This window comes from Cyprinus carpio, chromosome A7, assembly GCF_018340385.1.
Source record: "Cyprinus carpio isolate SPL01 chromosome A7, ASM1834038v1, whole genome shotgun sequence".
NCBI lineage: Eukaryota > Metazoa > Chordata > Actinopteri > Cypriniformes > Cyprinidae > Cyprinus > Cyprinus carpio.
This window is the reverse complement of record NC_056578.1, coordinates 7,359,454-7,384,776: the sequence shown is the minus strand read 5'-3', so window position 1 is coordinate 7,384,776 and position 25,323 is coordinate 7,359,454. Positions and strand designations below refer to the sequence as shown.

The 25,323-nt window shown below is 35.8% G+C and overlaps 1 protein-coding gene across 3 annotated transcripts in view; it reads right to left on the bottom strand.

Moving 5' to 3' along the window:
* LOC109084261 (proprotein convertase subtilisin/kexin type 6-like) overlaps window positions 1–19,399 on the bottom strand; it is a 65,493-nt gene extending 46,094 nt beyond the window's left edge. Inside the window, exons 1-7 of one of the 3 annotated variants that reach the window (XM_042759452.1) lie at window positions 18,728–19,399; window positions 15,664–15,768; window positions 12,408–12,518; window positions 9,169–9,312; window positions 7,965–8,041; window positions 4,634–4,722; window positions 252–424 (exon numbers count right to left, since the gene is read on the bottom strand). In XM_042759452.1, coding sequence (XP_042615386.1) covers window positions 252–424; window positions 4,634–4,722; window positions 7,965–8,041; window positions 9,169–9,312; window positions 12,408–12,518; window positions 15,664–15,768; window positions 18,728–18,883 — 855 coding nt within the window. In that variant the 5' untranslated portion in view covers window positions 18,884–19,399. Of the gene's footprint in view, window positions 1–251; window positions 425–4,633; window positions 4,723–7,964; window positions 8,042–9,168; window positions 9,313–12,407; window positions 12,519–15,663; window positions 15,769–16,154; window positions 16,259–18,727 lie in introns of those variants that run through there. The other 2 variants (XM_042759453.1, XM_042759454.1) reach the window with 2 other exon arrangements.
* Between the last annotated feature and the right edge of the window lie 5,924 nt (window positions 19,400–25,323).

Below are 25,323 nucleotides of genomic sequence, written 5' to 3'. Positions count from 1 at the left end.
AAAAACAACAATATGATGATATTTTCACTGTTACAGTGATAAAAAAAAAATTACTCCTATCATACTTATCATACAGCCCAGACCTAAACAAAACCATCATAACATACTAGTCCAGATCAGCTTTAGGCAGCATCTTTGAACTTCCCTTCAAATGTTATTATGGTTTCGGTTTAGTCTTAAATTTAACAACCCTGACAATGACAGTTACTCATTGAGAAATTCCCGTTTGTGTGCGAGTTTGAGACAGCAACCTTTTTAATTCCCAGTTCAAAGGCTTGTTTGGCCAGAGGCCCCGGCCCGTCCACGGTCTTCCCGTCATCGTCGGGGCCCCAGCTGGCACTGTAAATGTCGATGTAGTCTGGCCTTATTCCCAGAGACTTGGCCTCCACCACATCAGTCACGTCTCCATCAAGCATTCGGACACCTCGAGAAAAAGTTCATCCAACAAAACGCACAAACACAGTCTTTGTATAATCAACCCAATGTCGTTCCAAACCTGTATTATTTTCTTTTCTCTGTCAAACTCAAATTGAGATGCTAGGAATAATGTCCAAGCTTGCACGCAGCGTAAACAGATGGTGAATTACACTGCCAAGACACAAAATGCACCAGGAAAGTGTCATAAAAGTGGGCTCTTGGACTATATTTCAAGTGTCATTGAGCCATATGAAAGTTTTGTATGAGCAGAATTCCCGGACTGACTTCCTACAAAGATAAATACTATTCAGGTTTTCAAAACATGCCATTCTGTGGTCAAAATGCAAGAACCATCGGTGTTTGGGATCAGTGACTCTAAACCCAGTGTAACTCGTCTAAAAGTGACGTTTTTTATGTATGCAAAAGAGCAAATGGAGACTGACACAGAAAGCCACACAGAATCATATGCCATATGCTCGTTAACATACAATTGCAATTAAAATCTATTGTACTCTGCTGCAATGAGATGTTTCCAAATGACAATCTTCTGTCTTTCTCCACATTGCTACTACAGCTTCATTCCCTCTTCTTGCTCTTCATTTTCAAAGAAGTAAGCTTTGTTTTTTTTTCATAACTTCAGAGAATAGGTGGTACAAATCCTGTAATATCTATGCAAGTCATTAAACTGACAATGTAATCCAAAGCCTGTAACAGTAAACTTTCTACTTATTATATTTGTAGGATTTATTTTGAAACCATTTTCATTCAGAAATTGCTAGTAAATTTCTCAAATAACTACAAAGAATGGAAAGTAACTATCGAAGCTTGTTTCTGCCACGGGATAAAAAATAAAAATAAAAAGGTTAATTTTAACTTTTTGAGTTTTTATCTCACAATTCTGTTTTTTTTTTAATTGCAATTCTAATCTGAGTTTTTATCTCACAATTCAGACTTCCTTTCTTGCAATTCTAAGAAGAAACAACAACTGTGAGATGTAAATGAAGAATAAGGAAACATTAACTTGTAACTGTGAGGTTATAACTAATAATTTTGAGAAATAAACTCACAATTCTAAGAAGAAAGTCAAAATGACCTTTTTATATTTATTATTTTGTGGTGTAAATAAAAACAATAAAATAAATACTCAGAATTCTGTCTTTTTTCTCGGGAATTGTGAGGAAAAAGTCAGAATTGTGAAATATAAACAAAACTGCAAGGGAAAAGTCTGAATTGTGAGATAAAAAAAATAAAAATCACAATTACCTTTTTATTTTTATTTTTTATTTCATGGCAGAAACTGGCTTCCATAAGTAACACATTGAATTAAATGTGAAGAAAAATCCTATGGGTAAACCAGCACTGGGCGGAGTCACACAAACCAAAACAAACACAGGCATTCAGACACAGAATACACATTTCAAAGTAAAACATTGTTTTTCGTTGAAACAAGTATGTGAACTTAGCAAGTTTCCTAAATATCTGCAAGCATATTATGATATCTTTATGCTTTATAACAATAAAAAAAAATTACATATGGCACCTTTACGACTTTTTAAGACTTTCTAAGGACCCACGGAAACCCTATCAAGTGCACAATGATGAAAGTTAGGGTTCAAACCTATGACCTTTCAGCTCCCAGCCAAGATCTTTGATGGCCTTCTGAAATGAGCAGGCAAAATGAATCAGCTTAATTCAGACAGTCCATAAGAGGTTCCTGCCATAATATAATAACAAACATGTGTGTGTTTGTTTTCCTGTGTGCTCATAAGACTAGAAAGAGCCTGACTGTATAGTGTGAGACGGTGTGTGCATGTGTTATTATTTCTAACGCCATATGCTCAACACTCAGTATGTGACAGAGTTTCCCTTCCTTGAAACACCTCTGAGGAAACGCAGGAGGTTCAACACTTCTCTATCATTCCTCTCACTTCTAACAAGCTGCATTACACCTCAAATTGATTTCTCGACTTCTCAAACAGCACCGAGTAAACACTTTTCTGAACCGCAGAGCAGAAGAACTAATCATTTCTACATTTCTAATTACGGTTAAGGGACGTGAAGTTCTACATAGCAGCCAAAGCCGGGCCGCTCAGATTAGAAATATCATTAGAAGGCGATGAAGTCATTGGCTTGAATCTGACACGTATTAGCTTTGGCGGCGTTTCAGTGATTAAGCAGGGGAAAAAACATCAACTGTTGATCCAAAAGACCTAAAGCACGTCTTTCATTGAGCTAATCTGTCTGTATCTGGCTTGGAAAAATGACAAACTCTCTTTCAAACATCACACCGCAAATCTTAAAAGGAATATTTTACTGACAGGACTTAACAGTTGAGATATATTACGAGATGTGCAGCCAACGTTTCGATGAGGAACAAGTCAATCATCTGTCCTCTTCAAAATGTGGTTATTATTGGCGTTTAACCCTATAATCCTCAGGTCATGCAGCGGAGAACTTCAAAATGTTTACTTGGCAGATGATAAATTATGCAAAAAAGTTGCTAATCCAGAAAACAAACAGTATCCTTGTATACAATAAACACAACTAATGATTATTTTTGGTCATCGATTAATGTATCGAATATATTTTGATTCATCAAATAAAAAATTTGGTTTCTGTATTTTATTGACAAAAACCTGCTACTCCAGTGTTGTCCTTCAAACAATGTGTAAATTGAAGGTTATGACAAAAAAAGTGATTATATCCATGTAGACTATACTTTACATTATGTGCAAAAACTGTATAAAATTAAGCCTTACAATATCAAAAACTACATCTGGTCCGCAGTTTTAAAGTAGAAGGCAGTTTAAATGACTATTAAAAATTATAATTATAATATAAGCCTATAATGTAAATTTTGCACTGAGGAAAACATGTCTTAAGTACTATAAAAAAACACATGCATCTGTCAACTGTAAGCTTATAGGTTTGTTTTTAGCTATAAATATAAAGCATGTCTCTTGTTCAGGACAACTTGGTTCATGCACCTTTCAAGCAGCAGCTCATTTTGTCCTCTGATATATATATTTTTTTTAGATTGTCTTTGTCCATAAAAATGTGTTATTCTGTAAAGCAACTGGCAGATGTTTTTTATCACAGAGCACGCAGACCTTATTAATTGCTAAGCAAATTCATTGTGTTATCAGATTAACAGAGTATGTTTTACATTTTACAAGAATATACTATTTCAGACTATCTACTTCTATGTGTTACTTGACGTTTCTTTTGTAATTCTGAAATTTCTAGCAATTCCTGAGTGAAAAGTGTTTCTGTTGTTGTACTGTTTTCTGTGTAGTAAATAAACACCTCTGTCCTGTTATATTTTATGAGAAACAATAGGGCAGTTTGTACCTTGGGAAAAGCTTTAAAAATTAAAACGAATCCAATACATATTGATGCAAGCAGCATTAAGAGGCAAGATACAGAAGGGGTTTGATGCACTTCGCAAAACTGGGATGGTTATGGATGTGGGACTGTTGTGGATTTAAATATTGTTGAAGTGAGTCCACAAACGGTGTGGGTTATGAAATCACTCAAGTCTGAGAAACTCTAAAAGTCACATTTCACAGCTTTCCTTCAAACTGCTGCCACAGGCTCCAGTGCCAACGAGTAAAATGAATGAAAGCAAATGAATTCAACTCTCGCTTGGCTCCTAATAAACAGACTTGCATATGTAGCCCTATACTCACAGTTACATCGCTAAACTTAATGCATTTGGCATTTGGAGTGACTGGAACAACACTGACAGAAACCCCGCCAAGTCTGAGCAAAGGACGCATTTGTCAGTCCTGCCACCTGCGAGTACAACAAAGAAATATTCGCGTCTTTCAGCGCAGCTGTGGGCCTGAACAAAACGGCCCCAGATGGCTGATGGCATATCATGAAATCCGATTTTTGATTAAAACCGATCGGCCTTTTCATAGGATTAATTGCTTATGAGTGCATGAATGTCGGGCGGTTCGCTGTCCACTAAATTAATGAACTCTCCGAGCAGAGGCGGACAGGAGCGCGGGCATCTCGCCGCTTTAATCCTGTGCACACATGCAGAATAATCCTGTCTTATCTGCCCCGACTGCGTCTGAAACCTGTTGCTTGATCAGGGTTTATACACTTGCTGCAATTGGTCAGCTTTGCCAATCCATGTGTGTTTTGAGTTTCAGCTGTGGCGGGTATTCACTGAAATAGCATCTGACATTTCTGAAAGTAAACAGACTACCTCCTATGCGGGCGTTGTAGGCTATACCCACAATGCAGTGCGAGTTGTTGGCTACAGCAGCGACTTCACCTGCGCATCGCGTCCCATGCCTGAAAAGAAAGGAAAATGCAGTCACAAATCACACAAAGATTTAATATTTGTGATATGTTAGTGTGTTTGAGCCTGAGTTTGATCAGAATTGTGAGTCTTTCTTTTCTGTTATCTCCTTATTTTATTCTGACCTCTTCACACAAGCTACTGGAGTCTCAAGATCCCCTCCAAGCAGACTGACAGTTGTGTGTAAATCTGCGTTTCAGTCACTGCTAACCAAACCTCACAAAGAGAAACCTGCACAGTGGCTGTAGAAACACATAGTTTTATTCACTTACGAATGCTGCAGTACAATGGATGGTTCAGATAAATGGATTTCTGATAGTTGATGAATGGCCATCCTATTCCAATGAGACTGAGAGATCAACAAGGAGGCGGTGGGTGATGATTTGGGTTGGAATATTGGGAAGTGAGATGTAAGGTCATTTTTGCAAGATATGTGGAGTTCATAACTGACCATTTTCTGCTGTAGTATAAAATGAAGAACAGTGCTCTCGGAAATAAAAGGATTTTCATGCAGGATAACACACTATCCCATGCTGCATAAATACTATTGTGCTAAACAGTTTGAAAATGTATTTCTACAAGCCACTGTGCAGGTTTCTCTTTGTGAGGTTTGGTTAGCATTGACTGAAACAGTAGCTTCACACACAACTGTCAGTCTACATGGAGAGGATCTTGAGACTCTAGTAGCTTCAAACACCTGTCTGCTGCTCAGCAGTGGATTTCTTACAGCTGCCATTAAAATACAGTTCATTTGTTTGACAGAAAGTTTTCTTAATAAATCTTTATCTGACCAAGATCTTCTGTGCTCTAAGTCACTCACAAATCTTTTGACAGTTCAATAATTTCTATTTGCTTATCGCTAAATATTGTTTAATTTGATGCCTTTTGCAAGACATTGCATTGTTTCATACTTTCCATCTTCAGAAAGATCTTTCTTCCTCACCATATTTCATGAGAACTGTGATTTGCTTAATAATGTGGAACAAGTAGGGTTTCCATGTACCTAAGAAGACCTGGCAAACTATTGACCAAACCTGTCTGAGATTGATACCAGTTATCTTAAAAGATGTGAAAAACAACACAAACAAAAATCTGACTCTTTATTGTACCGAAATCCTATTGATATGTCACTTGCATAACAATTTGGAACGCAGAGTATCTCAATGATACTAAAATAACAATGTTTAAAATAATTTTTAAGAAAAAAATTATTAATTATTTCCCCCCCTCTGGTCTATGCATCCCTGCCTCTGCTGAATTACTTTTATCCACAGTGGGGATACAAACATCCCGCAAACCCACTCTGACGTCCCGATCTGAATCAAATGATTCGAGATACGCGATCCAATTGGAGGGCTTCGAAACAGTGAATCATTTTGCGACGCAATGGTTTAACTGATATTCAGAGTTTCAATACATATTCAATACATATATATATACACACACACACACATATATATGTTATTTTGAGGAAAAATTTCTCATAATGTGAAATAATTTTATATCACCATACCTTATGTGTGACCCTGAAGCACAAAAGCAGAAAAAAGTCGCTGGGGTATATTTGTAGCAATAGCCAAAAATACAACGTATGGGTCAAAATTATAGATTTTTATTTTATGCCAAAAATCACTAGGATATTAAGAAAAGCTCATGTTCCATGAAGATATTTAGTAAATTTCCTTCTGTAAATATATTAAATTAGTAATATGCATTGCGAATAACTATATTTGGACAACTTTAAAGACGATTTTCTCAATATTTAGATTTTTTTGCACCCTCAGATTCCAGATTTTTTTAAATAGTTGTATCTCGGCCAAATATTGTCCTATCCTAATAAACCATGTATTAATGGAAAGCTTATTTATTCTGAATTTAAAAGAAAATTACACTTAAGACTGGTTTTGTGGTCCAGGGTCAGGGTATATATACACATACATATATATATATATATATATATATTATATATATATATATATATATATATATATATATATATATATATATATATATATATATATATATATATATATACTTCCTTAGACTGATTTTTTTTTTTTAAAAATGGTAAACCCTGTGCATTTTATTAAAAATACAGTAAAAAGAATAATAATGTGAAATATAATAAAAATTTAAAATAACTTATTTATTCCTTTGATACGAAGCTGATTTTTCAGCAATCTTCAGTGTCACATGATCATGTATTAACAAAATAAAGAAGGTGAACTTTGTTTCCTTTTTGATAACCAAAAGCGAAAACGTTGTTTCTGAAGGCACATTTTAAAACCGATATGCGAGTCAATCCTCCGTCCGTCACTGCGGATCCAGGAGCACAGGAGCGCTGCCAGCTGCATTAGAATGCATTCATTGCATTTTTATCTTGTGCATTGTTCAATCGCTCTCATTCGAGTGACTTCTTCACTAAAGTCTCTTTCAATATTTATTTTTTTCCTGTCCTCACTCAATTAAGTTTCTGCTCCAGGAGGCACGTTCCACACTTCAAAAATGAATTGAACGTCGCATTGTTTTCCGGTTTCAAATGTCCTGATGAGTATTAACAAAACAGCGCTTTGAAGTTTTGCCTGAGCTCTTGGCAGAGTTCATTGGTAAACATGCAGAGAACAAGCATTAAATCAAGTCCTTATCAAAGACAGAAACATTTTCAATTAAATCCACACCAGCCTCAATCCCACAGGATTGGATTGGTTTCAGTGCTTCACCACAAAAGAAAGCCTCTTCATTCTTTGACATGCAAAACCACACAAGTCAGTTTCAAAACATTGCTCTGTTTGTCATAGATCTATTGTGGTCCAAAATAGCCAATGCATTGTAATATTACAATACACCCAAAAAATTCCAAAATAGAGAGCATCGTAATAAACCCTAGCAACCAGTGTTGGGGAAAGTTACTTTTTAAAGTAATGCATTGTAATATTTTTTTCAGCTTGCAGGTGAGACTCTGTGGAGTCAACATTTCCAGTCTTCTGCTGGCATGGAAATGAAGCGCATCTTCACCTTTATAGATCAAAAATAACGCTGAGATGTTCAGAACTCGCTTCCTTCCACACGAGATCATTATGAAATCCCACTGGGTTTATTAGATAATCTCACTGCTTACAGAATGTGATAGCCTTCACTTACCCTCTGCATGATCACTCACAGCCAGACACAAACGTGTTTGCAGCAAACGAGGTGCGTTTAACACAAGTGTAGTTTAGAGGACATCAGGACTCACTTGTTCTCATTGCTGAAGTCATATCGTGGGGTTGGGTCGTAGTCGTTTCCGTTCACATCGTAGCTCGCCAGCTGGTCCTAAATAACGCACGAAACACACAAATAAATTAATTTATTTTCCACTCTAGTGATCTACAGTGCTAAAATATGTAACAAACAGTTATTTTATAAATCATACTGTGTTGAGCAGTGCTAATATTGTTAATTGAAACCGAAACTATTAAAAACATTTACGTGAAGTGAAAAAAAATGTTGGAGAAAAATATAAGCTTTTAGTTATACTGTCAGTAAATATCAGACTGAATAAAAATTGGTGTAAAAATTGCTAGTAAATTTCATCAATAATTACAAAAATGGCAAGTAACACATTAAATTAAATGCGAAAATCTTAAGTAAAAATAGTAAATAATTGGTGTAAAAATTGCTAGTAAATTTCACTAATAATTACAAAAAAGTATATAATTGAATTAAATTAATTGAAATTTTGAAGTAAAAATTGTGAAATAGTACACATTTTTTGTCTTATTTACAACTTCGAAAAATATTTTTTACAGTGTAGTTGCCAAGGAAATATTTGTAATTTTTGCTTAGTTTAAGTTAAAGCTGAAACAGAAAATAACAAATATAAAACTGAAATAAAATTTAAAACTACAGACATTTAAAAAATGGAAAATACAGCATTAAAATATTAAGAAATAATAAATAAGACTATCATACTACATTGATGATACAAAAATAATACTCAAGACACCTCAGGTGAATAGGGTAAAACAATTATTATAACTAATAATTATAACTAATCATTATTTAATAATAAATGAATGAAGTTAATCACAATCTTATTTCCACAGCTGACTGAATTCATTAAGATTAGCAAACATAACATTTTCTGAGATCTTATGTTTAAATATGCAAATGAGGTGTTATCTATTTAAATGTGCATGTATTTGCATACATCTCCAGAACAGAAACCTGAACTTTGGATAAATCCAGATTTAAAATTATTGTATAACTTGGGTTTTAAATATATCTATATAATTGAAATCTACAGACTTACAAAGTATAATAAAATAAACACTTAAAAGTGTATTTTGGGTGTTTTCTTTCTACTAGTCTGTTTCTGCCTGTAGTGTCTGTCTTGCCTTAATAAAACGCATTTACAGCAAAAATGCATGAGCTGCAACAGGAGATCAAGATAATCTCACATAATTCTGCACCAGATCCGGATGGTTCCTCTCAATACCGTCGTCCAAGATGGTGACGACCACATTTCGACCCGTGTAGCCTCTCTGCCAGGCTGCAAGGATATTCATTTCTGAACGGCAGCGGCTGTTTTTATCACTACAGTGCTGCAAAACAACAAGAAGTCATCAACATCAACGCACCTTCACTTGCTATCAGTTTCAGGCACATGCATTTGACTTTGAAAACAGGAAACATTGGAAGACAATTAGGCTGTTTCTCGGCTCTCCAGAAACACAAGCCTTCAGTAAACTTATGACTCAATCCGTCTGAGAGGAAATATGTCATAACAAGCGGCCACGTGACCCTGTAAATTAAACGGGTAGATTCATGTTTATTCAGCAGCAGAGGTTTGCGTGTCCTTGAGGGTCTCATTTATGATTCTTTTCAACGTCGTCTTTGAGGACACGATCAACAAAGACGTCCCAGTGCGAAGGCAACATCAGAGGACGGATTGAAAACAGTCTCAGATTCCTTTGTGCCAGAATATTAATCAGACAAGTGCAAATAAACACAGAATATGCTTTAATAATGTCTGAAAACATCGTCTCTAATGGATTAACCATTAATCGTCTAGTGTTTGATACTGATATATCGAGAACAAAAGGATTTGCATAACATTGACAAGGTCTGCAGTTCTTCAAAGACACTTTAGAGAGAAAAAAAATGATGAAAGAGCGACTGTTTTCAAGGCTCAAGACGACTCTTCGATCAGTAATCAATGTGAAGCTTGTTGAATCAATCATTATAGAGTGAAGAAGGACAATTCATGAAGCTACTTTGTGTGTGTATTTATTTGTTCAATTCAATTCAAGTTTATTTGTATAGCAGTTTTTACGATACAAAACGTTGCAAAGCAACTTTACAGAAAATTAAGTTTCTACAATATTTAGTTTATGTACAAATGGTAGAAATGTACAGAAAAATCAATTAAAGACGTAATCAAACAGACGATGAACACTATTAACAGCAATTATCATGTGATGAAATCAAACTTACAGCAAAGTTTGGTAGATGTGGGCTTGACTTGGAAAGCTCAGATTCAAAGAGAAAAGATTTACATTCAGTAAACAGGCTGTTCTGCCTCTGCTTTCTGATTTTATGAATCATTTAACCCTCTTCTTGGTCCCATAATCATCATACAGCAGATGCAATTTAAAATATGACATAAACAAATCACTGAATCTGGGTTTGAGTCGATTCACTGAATCAGAACTAAATCACAGATTTTCTCGTTTTTTTTTTTTTTTTTACCTGTTTGCTCTGAGTAAACCAGACTAATAAAGAGTATACCGCACAGAATGAAGACAAGCAACAGAACCCTGCTCCAACACACATACCATGTAGCTTTCAAATTAGCCAGAAGGACTTGATTAGTTGGATCAGGTGTGTTTATTTAGGGTTGAATCTCCAGGCCCTCCAGGAACTGAGTTTGACACCCCTGCTCTATAGAGTGCAGGAATGAGTCCTAACACCTGGATGTAAAATGCATCAGTAATACTTCCTTGTGATTTTTCCAAGCTTACACTTGTCAGTTGCTAACAAGAGTTTAAATGGACTACAGAGGTTGTCGGGGACATTAAATGTCCTCACACTGAACACGTAAACTCAATCATCCGCTTTTACAGCCTAGTTGTGTTCATTCTTGCACTTTTGCAAGCTATTCTAAATCAACTTGTATCACTTTTATCAGTTTAACAAGCTGTAGAGCGAAAACATATATTTAATATATCACACACTGAGTTGGATTTTAGAGCTTTAGAGTTCATGGAGGCCCATTTATCAACAAATACTTATTCTTTAAACTTTCATGAAGCCTGTAGAAGCCAAATAAAATATCTTTATACCACAAAGAAAACCTATCCAAAAGAGCTGCATGTACTGTATACACGATCTGAATTTTCTCCAAAATAATGTGATCAGATTCATCTGCGATAGCACAAAAAGAGCACAGTGGATCCTATGAAAAAGTTTCAACTCTAAATAAAAACTTTACAATAAGGTTCATTTAGTTAACATGAACTAAGAATGAACTATACTTCTACAGCATTTATTATTGCATTATTAAAATCAAAAGTTGTACTTGTTAACATTTGTTAATGCACTGTGAATTAACAATGAACAACTGTATTTTCATTAACATGAACAAAGATTAATAAAAACTGCAATACTGTAAATTTATTGTTCATTGTTCATTCATGTTTGTTAATTCATTAACTAACATTAACTAATGAAACCTTATTGTAAAGTGTTACAATAAAAAACAATAAAAAATATTTTTATCACACAATTGTGAGATTTTTCTCAGATTTCTGAGTTTATATCTTTCAATTCTGCTTTTTTGTTTCCATCACAGAATAAAAAAATTAAAAAGGTAGTTGAAACTTTATCTCACTATTATTATTATAATTTTTTTTTTTTTCACAATTGCAAGTTTATATCTCACAAATCTGCATTTAAATTTCACAATTGAGACTTTTTTCAAAGATATAAACTCAGAACTGCAAGATAAAATAAAAAGAGATAAAAAGTATAGTTTTATCCCATGGTGGAAAGGTTTTTTTTTTTTTTTTTAAATAAAGATATCAAGTGTTATCAGACGCTGTTGTCTAGTGATGTAAAAGTGATGCAATCACGGAGTACTTTGTTTATAACCTAACTTTATTTTATTTTTTTACTTCTGACGGTTATATTTAGGCTCAAAATTGTTCATTTATGAAGATTTTCTTGATGAACAAAACTTTCAAGAATCATAAACTATGGTTGGTCACAGAGTTTATTTTCTGAAACAACATTGGCTTGTTAAGGAAATTCTTGATTCTTGAACAACTATGTAAAATGATGCTTATGAGTGTGTTTGGCCTGATGGATGTTAATTTCCTAATTTCCTCCCGACATCGCTGAACCTACAATAAACTCATTTGTGATTCAACAGCATCAAGCTTGTTAGGAAAACAAACTGGTGCACATACACTACTTTCACACAGTTTGGTTTTTATGAGGCAAGAGCAGCGGAAACAGCCCTGCTATAAAACAACAGGAGCTACACAAACGAGCTGGTTTAATGAAGAGCAAATCAGTGGCCCTTTTCTCTATAGTCACTGGAAACAGCAATGATTCACTAAATATCTTCATTAAAAAAAGGGTGAAACAGCAGCGCAGATGTGAAATACAGGACTGAATGTGTGAAATATCTACTAACAATGTACCACATGTTGGACCATTTGGGATCGTTGAGGTGGATGTAGCTCGGGTCGCTCCTGGCGTGGCGTTTGACTCGCGTCTTCACCAGCTGCTGCTGCGCCCAGTCAACCTGCAGAAAGAGCCCAGGTTCGCATCAAAGACTAAACAGTTTCGGCTCACCTTCATACACATAAACACGTCTGTGAAACGCGCGGCCTGTATTTAGTCACGCTCTAGCTTTTCCATTACATGAGGCTTATGAAGTCATTGGATTTTGAGGAGAGACAAATGGGAATACAGTACTCCGAGGCATGCTTCCCCAAATCCAGCTTGACGAAAGAATATAGTCACATCATCCAAAATATTGAGAGATTTTCTTAATAATTCCATTTCATGAAACACAAGACAAAATATAAGTCTGTTGACTTAGAAAAGTAGTAGCACACCTTCAGGGAATCAGTAATGTCTTTTGAAAGGAGTTTCTTATGCTTATTTATTTTATGAAAAATACAGTAAAAATAGTAAAATTATGAAATATTATTACAATTTGAAATAACTGCTTTCTATTTGAATATATTTTAAAATGTAATTTATTCGTGTGACGCAGCACTGAATTTTCAGCATCATTACTCCATTCTTCAGTGTCACATGATCCTTCAGAAATCATTCTAATATGCTGATTTGCTGCTCAACATTTTGACTCAAACTATGATTTTTTTTTTTCAGGATTCTTTGATTATTAGAAAGTTCAAAAGAACAGCATTTATTTTAAATAGATTTTTTTTAACAATTTAAAGTCTTTACTCTCATTTTTGATCAATTTTTCAATGCATTGCATGAATTATTTAATTTATTTCCTTCAATCAAATCTTACAAACCCCACACTTTTTAATAGTAGTGTATGATGAATACTTTTAGGGGTTTGCTTGGCTAAGTATGAGCTATTTCATTCATAATCATTACATTTGGGTAGTGGAATCATATTTCATCTTGAATGCTTAATATAAAACCAACAATGAATGTGAGTGTGCTATAGTCTCATGTCCAGATCCTACCTAGATCTCTGTATCCTTGTCCTTAAAATGCATCATCTGTTGTAAATAAGGGATGTGTACTAGTCTTCTAATTAGAAAAGTCACCCAGCCATGCCTGTAGATTTATCTGTCCAACAGCAATGCCCGAATTCATGGTTCCCCCCAGAAGAGCTTCACTTTAGAATCACTAGCGCATTACGCTTTCTAGCTTTCATTAAAAAAGGTCCAGAGGAAAATGTGATGAAAATCACATACTGCAATAATTACGTTTTTCTCTGTTACAGTGCTATAAATGCATGGATTGAGTTGGGAATCAAGTGCATGTTCTTTATCAAAATAATAAAAAAATGATTCCATTAAAGATCCTTGAATCTTTGGATCATACTGAAAAACTCCTGAACCATTAATGAATCTCCAGTGAATTGTTTGGTGGCTAAATTGAATGTCATGAGAGAAAATAAACAGACAACACATCTAAACAAGCTGCATGACCAACTGCAGTTGACCATTGTTGAATCGGGCAAATGATGAGCAAATGACTCCTATGAACACGTTCTTTTGAATCAATCAACCGAAAAGACTCATTTCTTTCAAAAAATCATACTGACCCCAAACTCTTTTATCTCTATGCAACAACGGCAGGTTGAACACTGCATGTCAGATATGAAAGATTAAAAAAAAAATCAGTATCCGTTTGTGAGGACACTAACACATCTATTGGAAGAGCATTTTTTTACATTCTTTTCAGGCTTGACAGATCTTTGCTTGCGGTTACAAAACATTTCGCGCTGCCTCGCATGGCCTCTGCCTGTGGCCTGACACTGATGAAATGGGTTATTGGGCTTTTGCCATGCCGCACCATTTGTACACATGGCCCGGGGCAGGATATGATCAGAGGCCCTCTGTCAGATGCCCTCCAATAGACCTGGACTGTTTTATTACTCCCGAGATGCCGGCTGTCGGGAGGAGATAATCTTAGCAGGAGAGGGCCGCTTTCCAAACCCTGGAAACAGCTTGACTTTGAATGCCTGGCTGCTCTGTCAAATGAAGTCTTGGACAAACACGGCTGCCTGTCATATTGATGCGTCCAGGACCAATGTGATTTAACGTGCGGGATGGAGAGGATGAACGGCCATGAGAAAAGTAGGGAGGGCACAATTGTTACAGAATTTAACAGCTTGGCTAATGAATATTCATTGGGTAGTCGTCATTAATATTCAACAGCAGTCCTGGTTCTCCTACCTGATTTGCTGAAAGGCATACAGTACAATGTTAAATAGTCACTAGATGTAGTAAGATTGTAAAATAGCTTAGATTTATTAAAATAGTTTGCATATGTGACTAACATCAATTTTTCCCTTTGTAAAGTCTAAAAATTGTCTCCCATATAATGGTTGCTAAACCTCCTAGGAAATGTTATTATAGTTTTAAAAAGTTTTACAAATTTTATTCTAATTTTGCATTTTTAGTTTCAGTTTAGTTTTAGATCATTTTGATGATGCATAATCCAGTCCATCCAGGATTTTGCGATCTTGTGAATGCAATGCAAGTTCAACCAATTACATTTATGCATTCAGCACAAACGCTTTTATCCAAAACAACTTACAAAAGAGGAATAAAGCAAGTACTCAAAAAGTAATATTTATAAAACAAAATACCAGGTTTATTAGACAATTAGATTAGGACTGCAGCATTATCTTGCATTTTTGTGTTATTCGGGGGGAGCAATATTGGCTAAATAAAATCCAAAATCCACAAACAATCTGATTAATAGGTGTTCAGCTGCACATTTTTAATATTTTGAATGAATGCAACTGAAGACTGTATTCATAATTATTTTTAAATTTTTAAACAATATTACAACAATAGAGAATAATATAACTGGCATATTGTCAAAGCATGAAAGAATAATATAAAACCTTTAAAATACATATGTAATCAGTGACAGTATGCAAGCATCTGTGTCTAAAACAATTCTGTATTTTCAGTGAAGCAGAATTATGAATATTTCTATACTTGTGCCACCATTGCCTTATGCAAATCCACACACATAAAAAAAAAAATTCCAGCAAATATCATATTTTTTTTCAAAAGTTGCAGCCAATTTAAATAATTTTGGGACTGCAAAATTCTGGTGGGGCTAAACAAGTTATATACATATAAAGTTTTATTATTATTATTATATATAACTTTAACTTGTTTGTTTAGTGTTGGCATGTGGTCACAGGAGGGAAGGCTTACCTTCGGGTCCATGTGAATGAAGCTGTGAGTGCCTCTGGTGACAAAGGTGGATCTGCGGACCACCCTGCTGTGATGGAAATGGTAATGGTGCTCCAGTCCTCCGATCTACAGAACAAACAACCATGAAAAACAGCAAGGGAAATCACGGTCACACATTTGAGAAAGGCATGAAATAAACTTTTATCAGACAGCTTTGGTGGACAGAAATTGCATCTTGGCAGGGACTAGCCTTCCCAAAAGGAGCCAATATCAACACAGACTCCAGTATAAAACCTTCATGCACATGGATTTCTATTCAAACCTCATTAAACGCCAAAGTGAATCTCAGTAGAACAGACATATGGCACACAGTGAGTGGTGCCATGGAAAGCGAAATCTAGCCGGCACATGCCTACTGCCCTCAAGATCTGACTGTGATTCGCAGCACATCTATCACACACACCGCTACTTCTGAGACAAATAGTTACAGGGATAGTTCAGTATTTACTCACTCTCGTGTTGCTCCAATCCTGCATGCTTGTCAATGAAAGCCATTTCATTTTGATGGCTTTGCACGAGGAACAGACACAAATGTGCAGTAATTACTTTAAAGTCATTATTACAATTACCATTCTCCTTCCAACATATTTAAACTCTCACATCATGATCGCAGTGTTCCAAAAGCATTGTAGTGTCCATGACATCAAACTTGGAATGATGTCATTTTTGAATCAGAATTTTGGAACTCTGGTGGAACATTTTGATGAATAAAGACAGAATATATAGCTCACAGCTGCAACTTGTATGTACTACTTAAAGCAACCGTGTATAATTTTTTTTCTTACCTTGAAATCTCAATTTCAACATCGTTCTGATGGTACACTGAATTCTAATAAAGCAATGGCTACTGTTTCTTTCCGCGCTCCCACCAAAATGACTGTTCTGAATCTGGGAGTATATAAGTTTAATGAAATGGTGCAAAAATAGAAGATTATTTTATAGCAGCAACAAATGCAATTGTAGAGCCAAAGCTGCTTGAAGACAAGCCTCCAAGGTAAGCAAAAAAAAGTGTAAGCTTCAGTACACAGGAAAGCAGAACAGTTTTTTTTATTTTTTTTTTTTTTATTTACGGATGTCAATGTGAGGAGAGGCTTCAAAATGCTGAATAAACCGCTTTTGAGGAAAAACAGCTTATCATTTAATGAATCTTCAACACATTTGTCATAAAACATTCATTTTGGATTTATCTATTTTTAGAGTTTACACTGAGAAAAAAAAAACAGTTTTATAAGATAAGTCACAGACAATCTGCAACAGGTAGGATTCCATTTACAGCGCTTCTCATTCTTCTCAATGGTATCCACAAACAGTGACTGATTATCGCACAACTCTGACAGAAATTCAGTGACGTTAAGGATGTGATCTGATAGGTTATCAAGGCAAGTTGACTGTTATGATGACTTGTTTGTCTATGGAGAAAGTCATACAGGTTTGGTACAACGTGTTTATTTTTCAGAAAGGTTGTCTGTAAATGAACTCCATGGTTCTGATTCTCCTTGCTGTCAGGACACACCGAGCATAACTGAGGTTCATGCATAAGGTGACAAAGTGGACTTAAAATAACCTTGAGAGACAAATTTGCTTTTAACAAAGAAATAAATGAGATCTGTCACTGTGATGGGAGACTGAGCAACCAATACTCTTAAACCAAAGTTTTGTAGTCTTGGAGATAAGTGAACTTAAGAGACACCAAATTCAAAGCGTACTATTAGCATAGGCAGTTAATTTGAACAAACCCCACCTCCAGATATCCTCAGGCCCTCTAAGAGAGAAGTGCATTCCATACTGTGCGGTAAACTTGGGAAGCAAGAGCTAAACAACGTGTTCAAACAATCCACAGGATGATTTCTCAAGTTCTCACGATGTAAACATGGTTAGGAAGAGTTTATTTAAGGACGGGGGGTCATTTTGGAAATACTGCAAGAATATGAAGCAATATAGCATTCGACCAAGTGAAACCCAGAGGCTCCTCCAATACTGTTAAAGGTGCAGCATGCAATTTTTGTAATATCACACATAAAATGATCATATCACTGAAACGTTTGCTTTGAGACAAGTATAGTCTCTTTAAACCACAACAAAAAACAGGTATTAGCCAATCAAGTGCTCGGGTTTGTTGGCCCACATGTTTTTAGAGCTTGTGGTTTTATGGAAAGGAAGTGTGGGTGGTCTAGTGGTAGTTGCTAGTGTCATGATCCAAACAAGTCGGAAGTGGGAATACTCAAGCTGAAATTTCCCATTTCCAGCCTCAAAGCATTCCAAACATTCGGAACTCAGAATTCTTCCACCTCCTCTTGAAAATAACCAATGGAACGTTGCTTAAGTAGTCAGAGTTTTAGAAATTAGATTAAATTTTGCTTCTCATTGGTTGATCAATCTCACCTCAATACTGAATTATCTTGTTCCATAAGGCCTACTAAGTAATCCTGCAGATTTCCAATAAACATTTGTAAACCCTTGGAAAACGTTATCATTTGCATTATGAGGTTGATTGGGCAACCATATAATCTGCATGTCTGCTTTGTTTATCTTAGCCGTGAGTCCACAGAATTGTAAAATAATAATAATAATAATAATCGTCTCTTCATCACTGGAATAAACTTATTTCACCTCATTGTTTGACATTTTCACTTGCGCAATTTCTTCACTGAAACTAAAAACATGTGCGTAAAAGTTTCTGCTACTGTACATGGCTCATGAATATCTAATTAGCCAAGCGTGGAGCCCGTTAATGATTGGTTGACTGTTGCTACACAACTCACAGTCTCATTCTAGCACTGAGTTGTTCACATTTTGCACGATTATTCGCTGCCTACAGTTGTCAAATTACAACTGCGAACCGCTGCGTGCAAATGTAGTATGAAAGCCATAAGCAATGTATTTCATTAAATGATGCATGACCTAACTTGTTAGTTTTTGATAACAGTCTCATACCAGTGATGATGTACTCTCATGCAACTTCTAGATGCGTTAAATGCGCATAGTGACCAGGAAAATAAATTAAAAACAGGAAAAATATGCCTACCTGACCCAAATTAGTAAAGCCATATTTAGAGGCGAGATTATCAGCTTCAGATGGTCCTCCAGGGATCCGAACAGCCCAGTGATTGGTGTAAACGCGAGAAAGCGACGCTTCCCATAGCCAAAAAGTTGACAAAACAAAACCAAGCAACAACCGCATATTGCTCGTCGATAATCCAGCCGGTTATCTGTGCGGTAAATGATTCACGCAGGAGAGATCGCCTCCAAACTCATCAAAACACGAGCCTGTGGATGGGCATCAAACCTTCAGTCCTGGCACGCGATGCATCCAAAACATCCCTGAGTTACTCCCGCATTATTCTCTCTCATTCACAGCGCTGCATCCCTTCTTACCGGTTCATTCGGGAGCTCAGGTTCAACAAACCTGAAATATTTGTCCCGTTTCACGACAGATGGCACGCCAGCCGATGTAAGTGTTGTCATGTAAGCCTATGGCAGAACGAGCGCGCGCTACTATTGAGGTTAGCAGCGCGAGCTTATGGCTGTTTGCGCTTGGCAAAGTGTTTCAGATAGACGCCAATAAAGGCGTTTTTATCCAGACAAGTGGCGTGCCGGTAACTGTATGTGTCGTGCAGATCGTTTCCTTTGAGCTGACATGCAGCTTCAGACCTCACAGGTAATTTACTTTTGAATGAGTCCTGCTTTGTGCTGATGAGCCCTAATGATGACTGACTAGAAGCACAAGTGTATTTCTAACTGTGTGGGGATGAGTCTCTTAGCATGACACCTGTCAAGACCGTGTCTGTGTCTTGGGCGATAGATAGATAGATAGATAGATAGATAGATAACAAAACTGAAAAGAAAGACAGAAGAAATTATGATCAGCTTAATTTTTTTTATGACTTTTCTCTTAATTTTATTATTATTATTTTTTATTGATTGATGTGGAAAATATTACATAGCTATATGAGAACTGTAGCTATCCAATAGCCACAACATTTTTTGCAAAAAGTTTAATGCATTTGATAATAAAATATAAAGTTTTACAAACAAGGTCGAACTGTTGATGAAAAAGAGCTCTGTGAATATTTTTCAATAATTCTCATTTTACGTTCCACTGCAAAAATGACCGCACGGGTTTGGAGCAATAGGAGTGTGATTTTCAATTTTTCATTAGTATCTCACTTTATACACTAGCTCACAAAAAAAAAAGCATGATTAATGAATCACAGGTTCAGATATATGAATAGAAACCGATATAGATCTCTGTCTCCACATGTGACAGCAATAGAGGAAATGAAATGATAATTGCATTCAGTCACTGTAATCGTGCTGAGACTGTTCGGAGGAAGACAGCAGAAATGTAGCATGTCATCACTTGCTCACCAATGGATCCTCTGCAGTGAATGGGTGCCGTCAGAATGAGAGTCCAAACAGATGATAAAATCATCACAATAATACACACCACTCCAGTCCATCATTTAACATCTTGTGAAGCAAAAAAAAAAAAAAAAAAAAAATCCAATCTCAAGACATTAACTGATGGACTGGAGTGGTGTGTGAATTACTGTGATTTAAGTGATGTACTTCTAAAATCCTCAAAAACTCTCACAATGACGAAACACAATAACTTAAAACAATCAATGATGGCCTGAAGGTCAAATTTATTTTTTGGGGGGGTGAATTATTCCTTTAATTAAATTAGAAAAATGCAAAATAGAAACATTTTCACTGTTGTTCTCAGACTTTTAGATCCTACTGTAAATAATTTGCAAGATGGCTGCAGTTGTAATGCTAAAAAAAAGAAAGTAAAGGATTTGACTTATGTCCTGTTTTTTATTACCTCGAGCTGATATAACGGCACTGATACAAAGTGAATTCAAAGCCAAGTTCTGTTTTAGAAAACGGTGATATAATTCTGTTTCTGCTTTTATCCATTCCATACCGTCTGTGCCTTCCCTGCGGAGTTAGGAAAAAGCCATACGCACTCCGTTTACCACTTGAAAATGATCAGAATATCTCTGTTTATGAGAGACAGCACCAGTAGTCTAAATTTAGACGTCATTTGCCAGATTCAGTGTCAACACTGCTACATTTTTACATTTTTACGAAACATACAATCATGGCAAATCCAAAAGTATCTTCCTTTAATGTAAGTCTAAGGGATTTGTTTGTTTGTTTTGCCCATTTTATCATCCACCAGGCAAAAATAACAGGTCCGACTGCTTGGGAAAGTAATAGCACACCTCTCTTCAACAAGCTGCAAGATCTGAAGTGGCACAGACAACGTGTGATGAGTTCCAAATAGTGATGCTCGCATCAGCAAACATCACTAATAAAACAATAGACGACCTGAAATGAGTATCTATTAAGTAGCCAGAGCCCATTTTAAAGGAATATAAGCTCTGTAGTGCCCGACTGTATATATTCACAGCTCTCGTTAAACCTCATAACCTCAGAAGATGTTTATAGGACAACAGAGGAGCACAATCCTCCTTGAAATATTGTTGAGCATTATCTGTGCTGAAAGCTATCCTTTAAAGGAAAACATTTCACAGTCTGGAATGGATTTATTTCTTGGGTATCATGCACGCCTGATCAGCCTCGGTCTTCATTTGGCCTCCCTGAAAATAGAAACCTAAGTTTCTTGTGGAAAACGGTGTTTTCTCGTGAGAGGTAGTCCCACATAGCATGTTTTTACTTGATCATCCTGAGCAGTGAAGAAGAATAATAAGAGCATAATGACAATGAAGTGTGCTGTCGTGTTTATTCTTAAAGTTAAACTTAATTTCAGAGGGAAAGCACTGCGCTGTCACCTTCACCCAGATGTCCTTTGTGATCTGAAGGCTCGTATGACATTTAATTTACAGTTATTCATTCAGCAGACACTTTTATCCAGAGTGACTTAAAAATGAGGAAAACATAAGCGATTCATCCTAAGGAGGCCGTAACATGAGAAATGCTGCAATGCACAACGTTACAAACACAGAAAGTTTCAGACTGTGCCTGTTTATTCTCGTTATTTATTTATTTATTTATTTATTTATTTATTTATTTATTTATTTATTTATTTATTTTTGGCAGGGATTGTCTTCTTTGCAAATGATGCCAAATGATTAGTCTTGGAATTTAGAAGGCAGCATAATCTTATTGTCTTCCTTTTGGGGAAAAAGCAAAAAAAAAAAAAAAAAAAAAAAACCTTTGCATCTGAAGCAGATACTTACATGTTCACAGGTTGTTCATACAGCTAAAATCATTTATTGAAGGAATAGTTCACCCATAATTTACCCACCCTCAGGCCATCCAAGATGTAGATGAGTTTGTTTCTTCATCAGATTTGGAGAAATGTAGCATTGCATCACTTGCTCACCAATGTATGTAAAGTGAATGGGTGCCATCAGAATGAGAGTCCAAACAGCTGATAAAAACACCAATTAATATCTAGTAAAGTGAAAAACTACCTGTTTATAAGCAATAAATCCATTATTAAGATGTTTTAACTACAAACAGTTGCTTCAGGCTAAAATAGAGAATCCTCTGTAATACTGATTTCTCCAGTGAAAAATTGGTCTCGTCTGAATCAAGAGAAAAATATCAAGCGCCATTTACAACCCAAAACAGTCCAAAAGATTTTTGATTTTGAGTCGACAACAGGAGATGGACTTTTTCACTGGAGGAAGCGTTATAGATTATGGACTCTCTTTTTTTTTAGCCAGAACTGATGGTTTAAAATGAAAGAGCCTCAACGATGGGTTTGTTTCTTACAGACGTACAGCTTTTCGCTTCACAAGACATTAACTGATGGACTGGAGTGGGGTGGATTATTGTGATGTTTTTATCAGTTATTTGGAATCTCAATCTGACGGCACCCGTTCACTGCAAAGGATCCGTTGGTAAACATGTGACGTTGCTAAATTTCTCCAAATCTGTTCCCATGAAGAAACAAACTTATCAACATCTTGGATGGCCTGAGGGTGAGCACATTTGCAGCAAATATTCATTTTTGGGTGAACTATTCTTTTAAGTCAAGACAGCTGTGTAATATAACTTGTATAGTCACCATATGTTGGGTGGCTTTAGGATTTGCCATTTTTTCAAACTTTGCGCTCAAGGTCCATATTGTACGTGCTGCAATTTAAATGCAAGCACATCTTTATGCTGTATCATTTTCCTCCAAAATCACTTTAAACTCAAAACGGGGTGGTTGCATAATGTTTTTTTTTTTTTTGCTGTCCACAGAGCAGATTTTGGCAGGTAGAGTTGGCATTCCCACAGATACATAGACCAGCTCAATCTCAAATTATAACGATTTCTGGCAGGTGTGTTAGAGGTTAACAGGTGGATATGTCAATCTGTCACTAACCTGTTTATCATAGTGCTTTTTGCACAGTTGGACATTTTTCTGCATAAAGCGTCTTCTGTATGTGGCCATCACAGCTTCCCATGGCTACTTTTTATTTTGGCATTATAAGATTAAAAACTAGATCCAATTTAGTGCTGGATTACTCTGTGGTTTGACTAAATAGAGACCTGTATTATGTCATATCTGCATCTCACATCTGTTGTACATCTTGTTGAAAAATGCAGAATGTTGAGATGTCTTGATGCCAAAGTGTACATTCAGAAGGTCACAGGAGAAACCACTCAACTAAAAACTACCATCAATGATTCCTTCTCACTGATCGGGATAGTAAATGGAGACATACTAGTAAATGGTGCTTTTAAAAGCAAAATATGAAAGAAATAGCTCTCTCATATGATTAAAACATTATACACAGTAGAAAATATTATATAATATGCATCTAAAAAAATCATAATGGAAAAATGTTTACAAATATACTTTTATAGATTACATTATTACACAATTGCTCTCTTTCTATATTTATACCAAATATAAATTTCAATTTGCACATAGAATTTATTATATATAATTATATATAATATAAATAATAATATACATTTATATAAGTAATAGTTACAGATTGCAAAAATCTGTATATAGTTCTATAAAATCAGATTATGATATATGTATTCTAATCTTAAATGAAATATCTTATTAATTCTCTGACTCAAGTGCTTATTATAGGTATCATATTAATAAGTCAAATAAGTTACTATTAACAAGTCTCAAAACAATATATATATCGTTCTGGATTTATTGTACATTTTTGGAATAAGTCTGATAACACATTTGTCTGCATTCTATTGCAATATAAATGTTTCTGTTTCTGTAATTATGTGAGAATACTGACACCTACTGTTTGAACATATTAATGAAAATCGCTAAAAAGTACAAAAAAAAAAAAAAAAAAATGTCTGTGTGTGAGTGTGAGGGAGATAGAGCAAGAATTTTTTTGTACATAATTATAATAGCTTTTCAGGCAAATGTTCCAAATGAGTCAATGTCATAAAATGATGTCAGTCATGCAATCTCCGTTTAAATCCACAGATGTCCCTTTAGATTGAGATAAACATGATAACATTTCCCCTAGTTTAAAAGTAGCGTACATTGCTCTGTCCCAAGTACAAGACTTGCGTTCCCTGAATGACTTATTTGTCTTGCTCAAATTTGTCCCAGCTTTCTTTTGATTGGAGTCGACTCATTTGCAATGTGTTACATAGCACTGGCATCAGTTTTGTGAAATCCCAGTGCAACCTTGAGCCTTTCTTGGCACAAACCTCTCATTTCATACAGATTAGTTCTAAATGAAGCTGCAGCGAGCCGGCCGCAGCACAGCACCACCAGAGGGCTTTCCACAAGTTAATTAACTCCTGCAAACGAGAGTAAAATCCATAGGAAATGTCATGCAAGGTCAATCAGCGATTATAATGGACATGAGTTTGGGAATAAAAGTCTCCAAATTTGTAAGCAAGCCAAGCACCGAATACTTGTGACAAGTGTTTGGTCTTCAGAGCAATCTCACGCAACGTGAAACACTGCTGGAGCATTTTTTTCTGGAAGCCTCCTGCTCCTTAGACCCTCTTTAAGCTTAGTCTTAGTTTGTCTGGGCAGTGGTACAAACAAGCCCGGGGTAAAAGAGAGTCTCTTGAGCAGTGCCCAGGTAGGTGAAATCTGTTGGCCCTCGTGTTGGGACCTGAGGCCAGAATAAATCAAGACAAATGTACTAATAGGTTCAAGCGATCTATCGGTTTCTAACCATCATAATGGATTCAAACCGCTCATGTCTTCAACAGTTTGAACATGGCCAAACTGGCTAAAGAATCAAACCCTTGATTTTATTTTGTTCGCACCGTGCCAGAACTCCGAACACACGTCCAGACCTCATTAAATGTGTATTTTCACACTTATATTAAAAATGTGTTGACTGATGTGTTGATTTATGACTGAGGTTCACGGTGAATATTTGAGGGTCACTGTTCTGAATTCTTGAAATCAGCATAGATACACACTCTCAGAAAAAAGTACAAAGCTATCACTACCATAAGGTCAAAACCTAAAACGTACATCTTTGTATCTTATTTATCCCTAGAATAGTACATGTAAGTATCTAAAGAGTACATATTAGTACCTTTTGAAAGGGCCCAGTGACAGTTTTGTGCAAAAATTTTTTTATTTTTTTTTTATTTTTTGAGAATGTATGCTACTATACATTGCCTGGTCATTTACAAGTACGAATG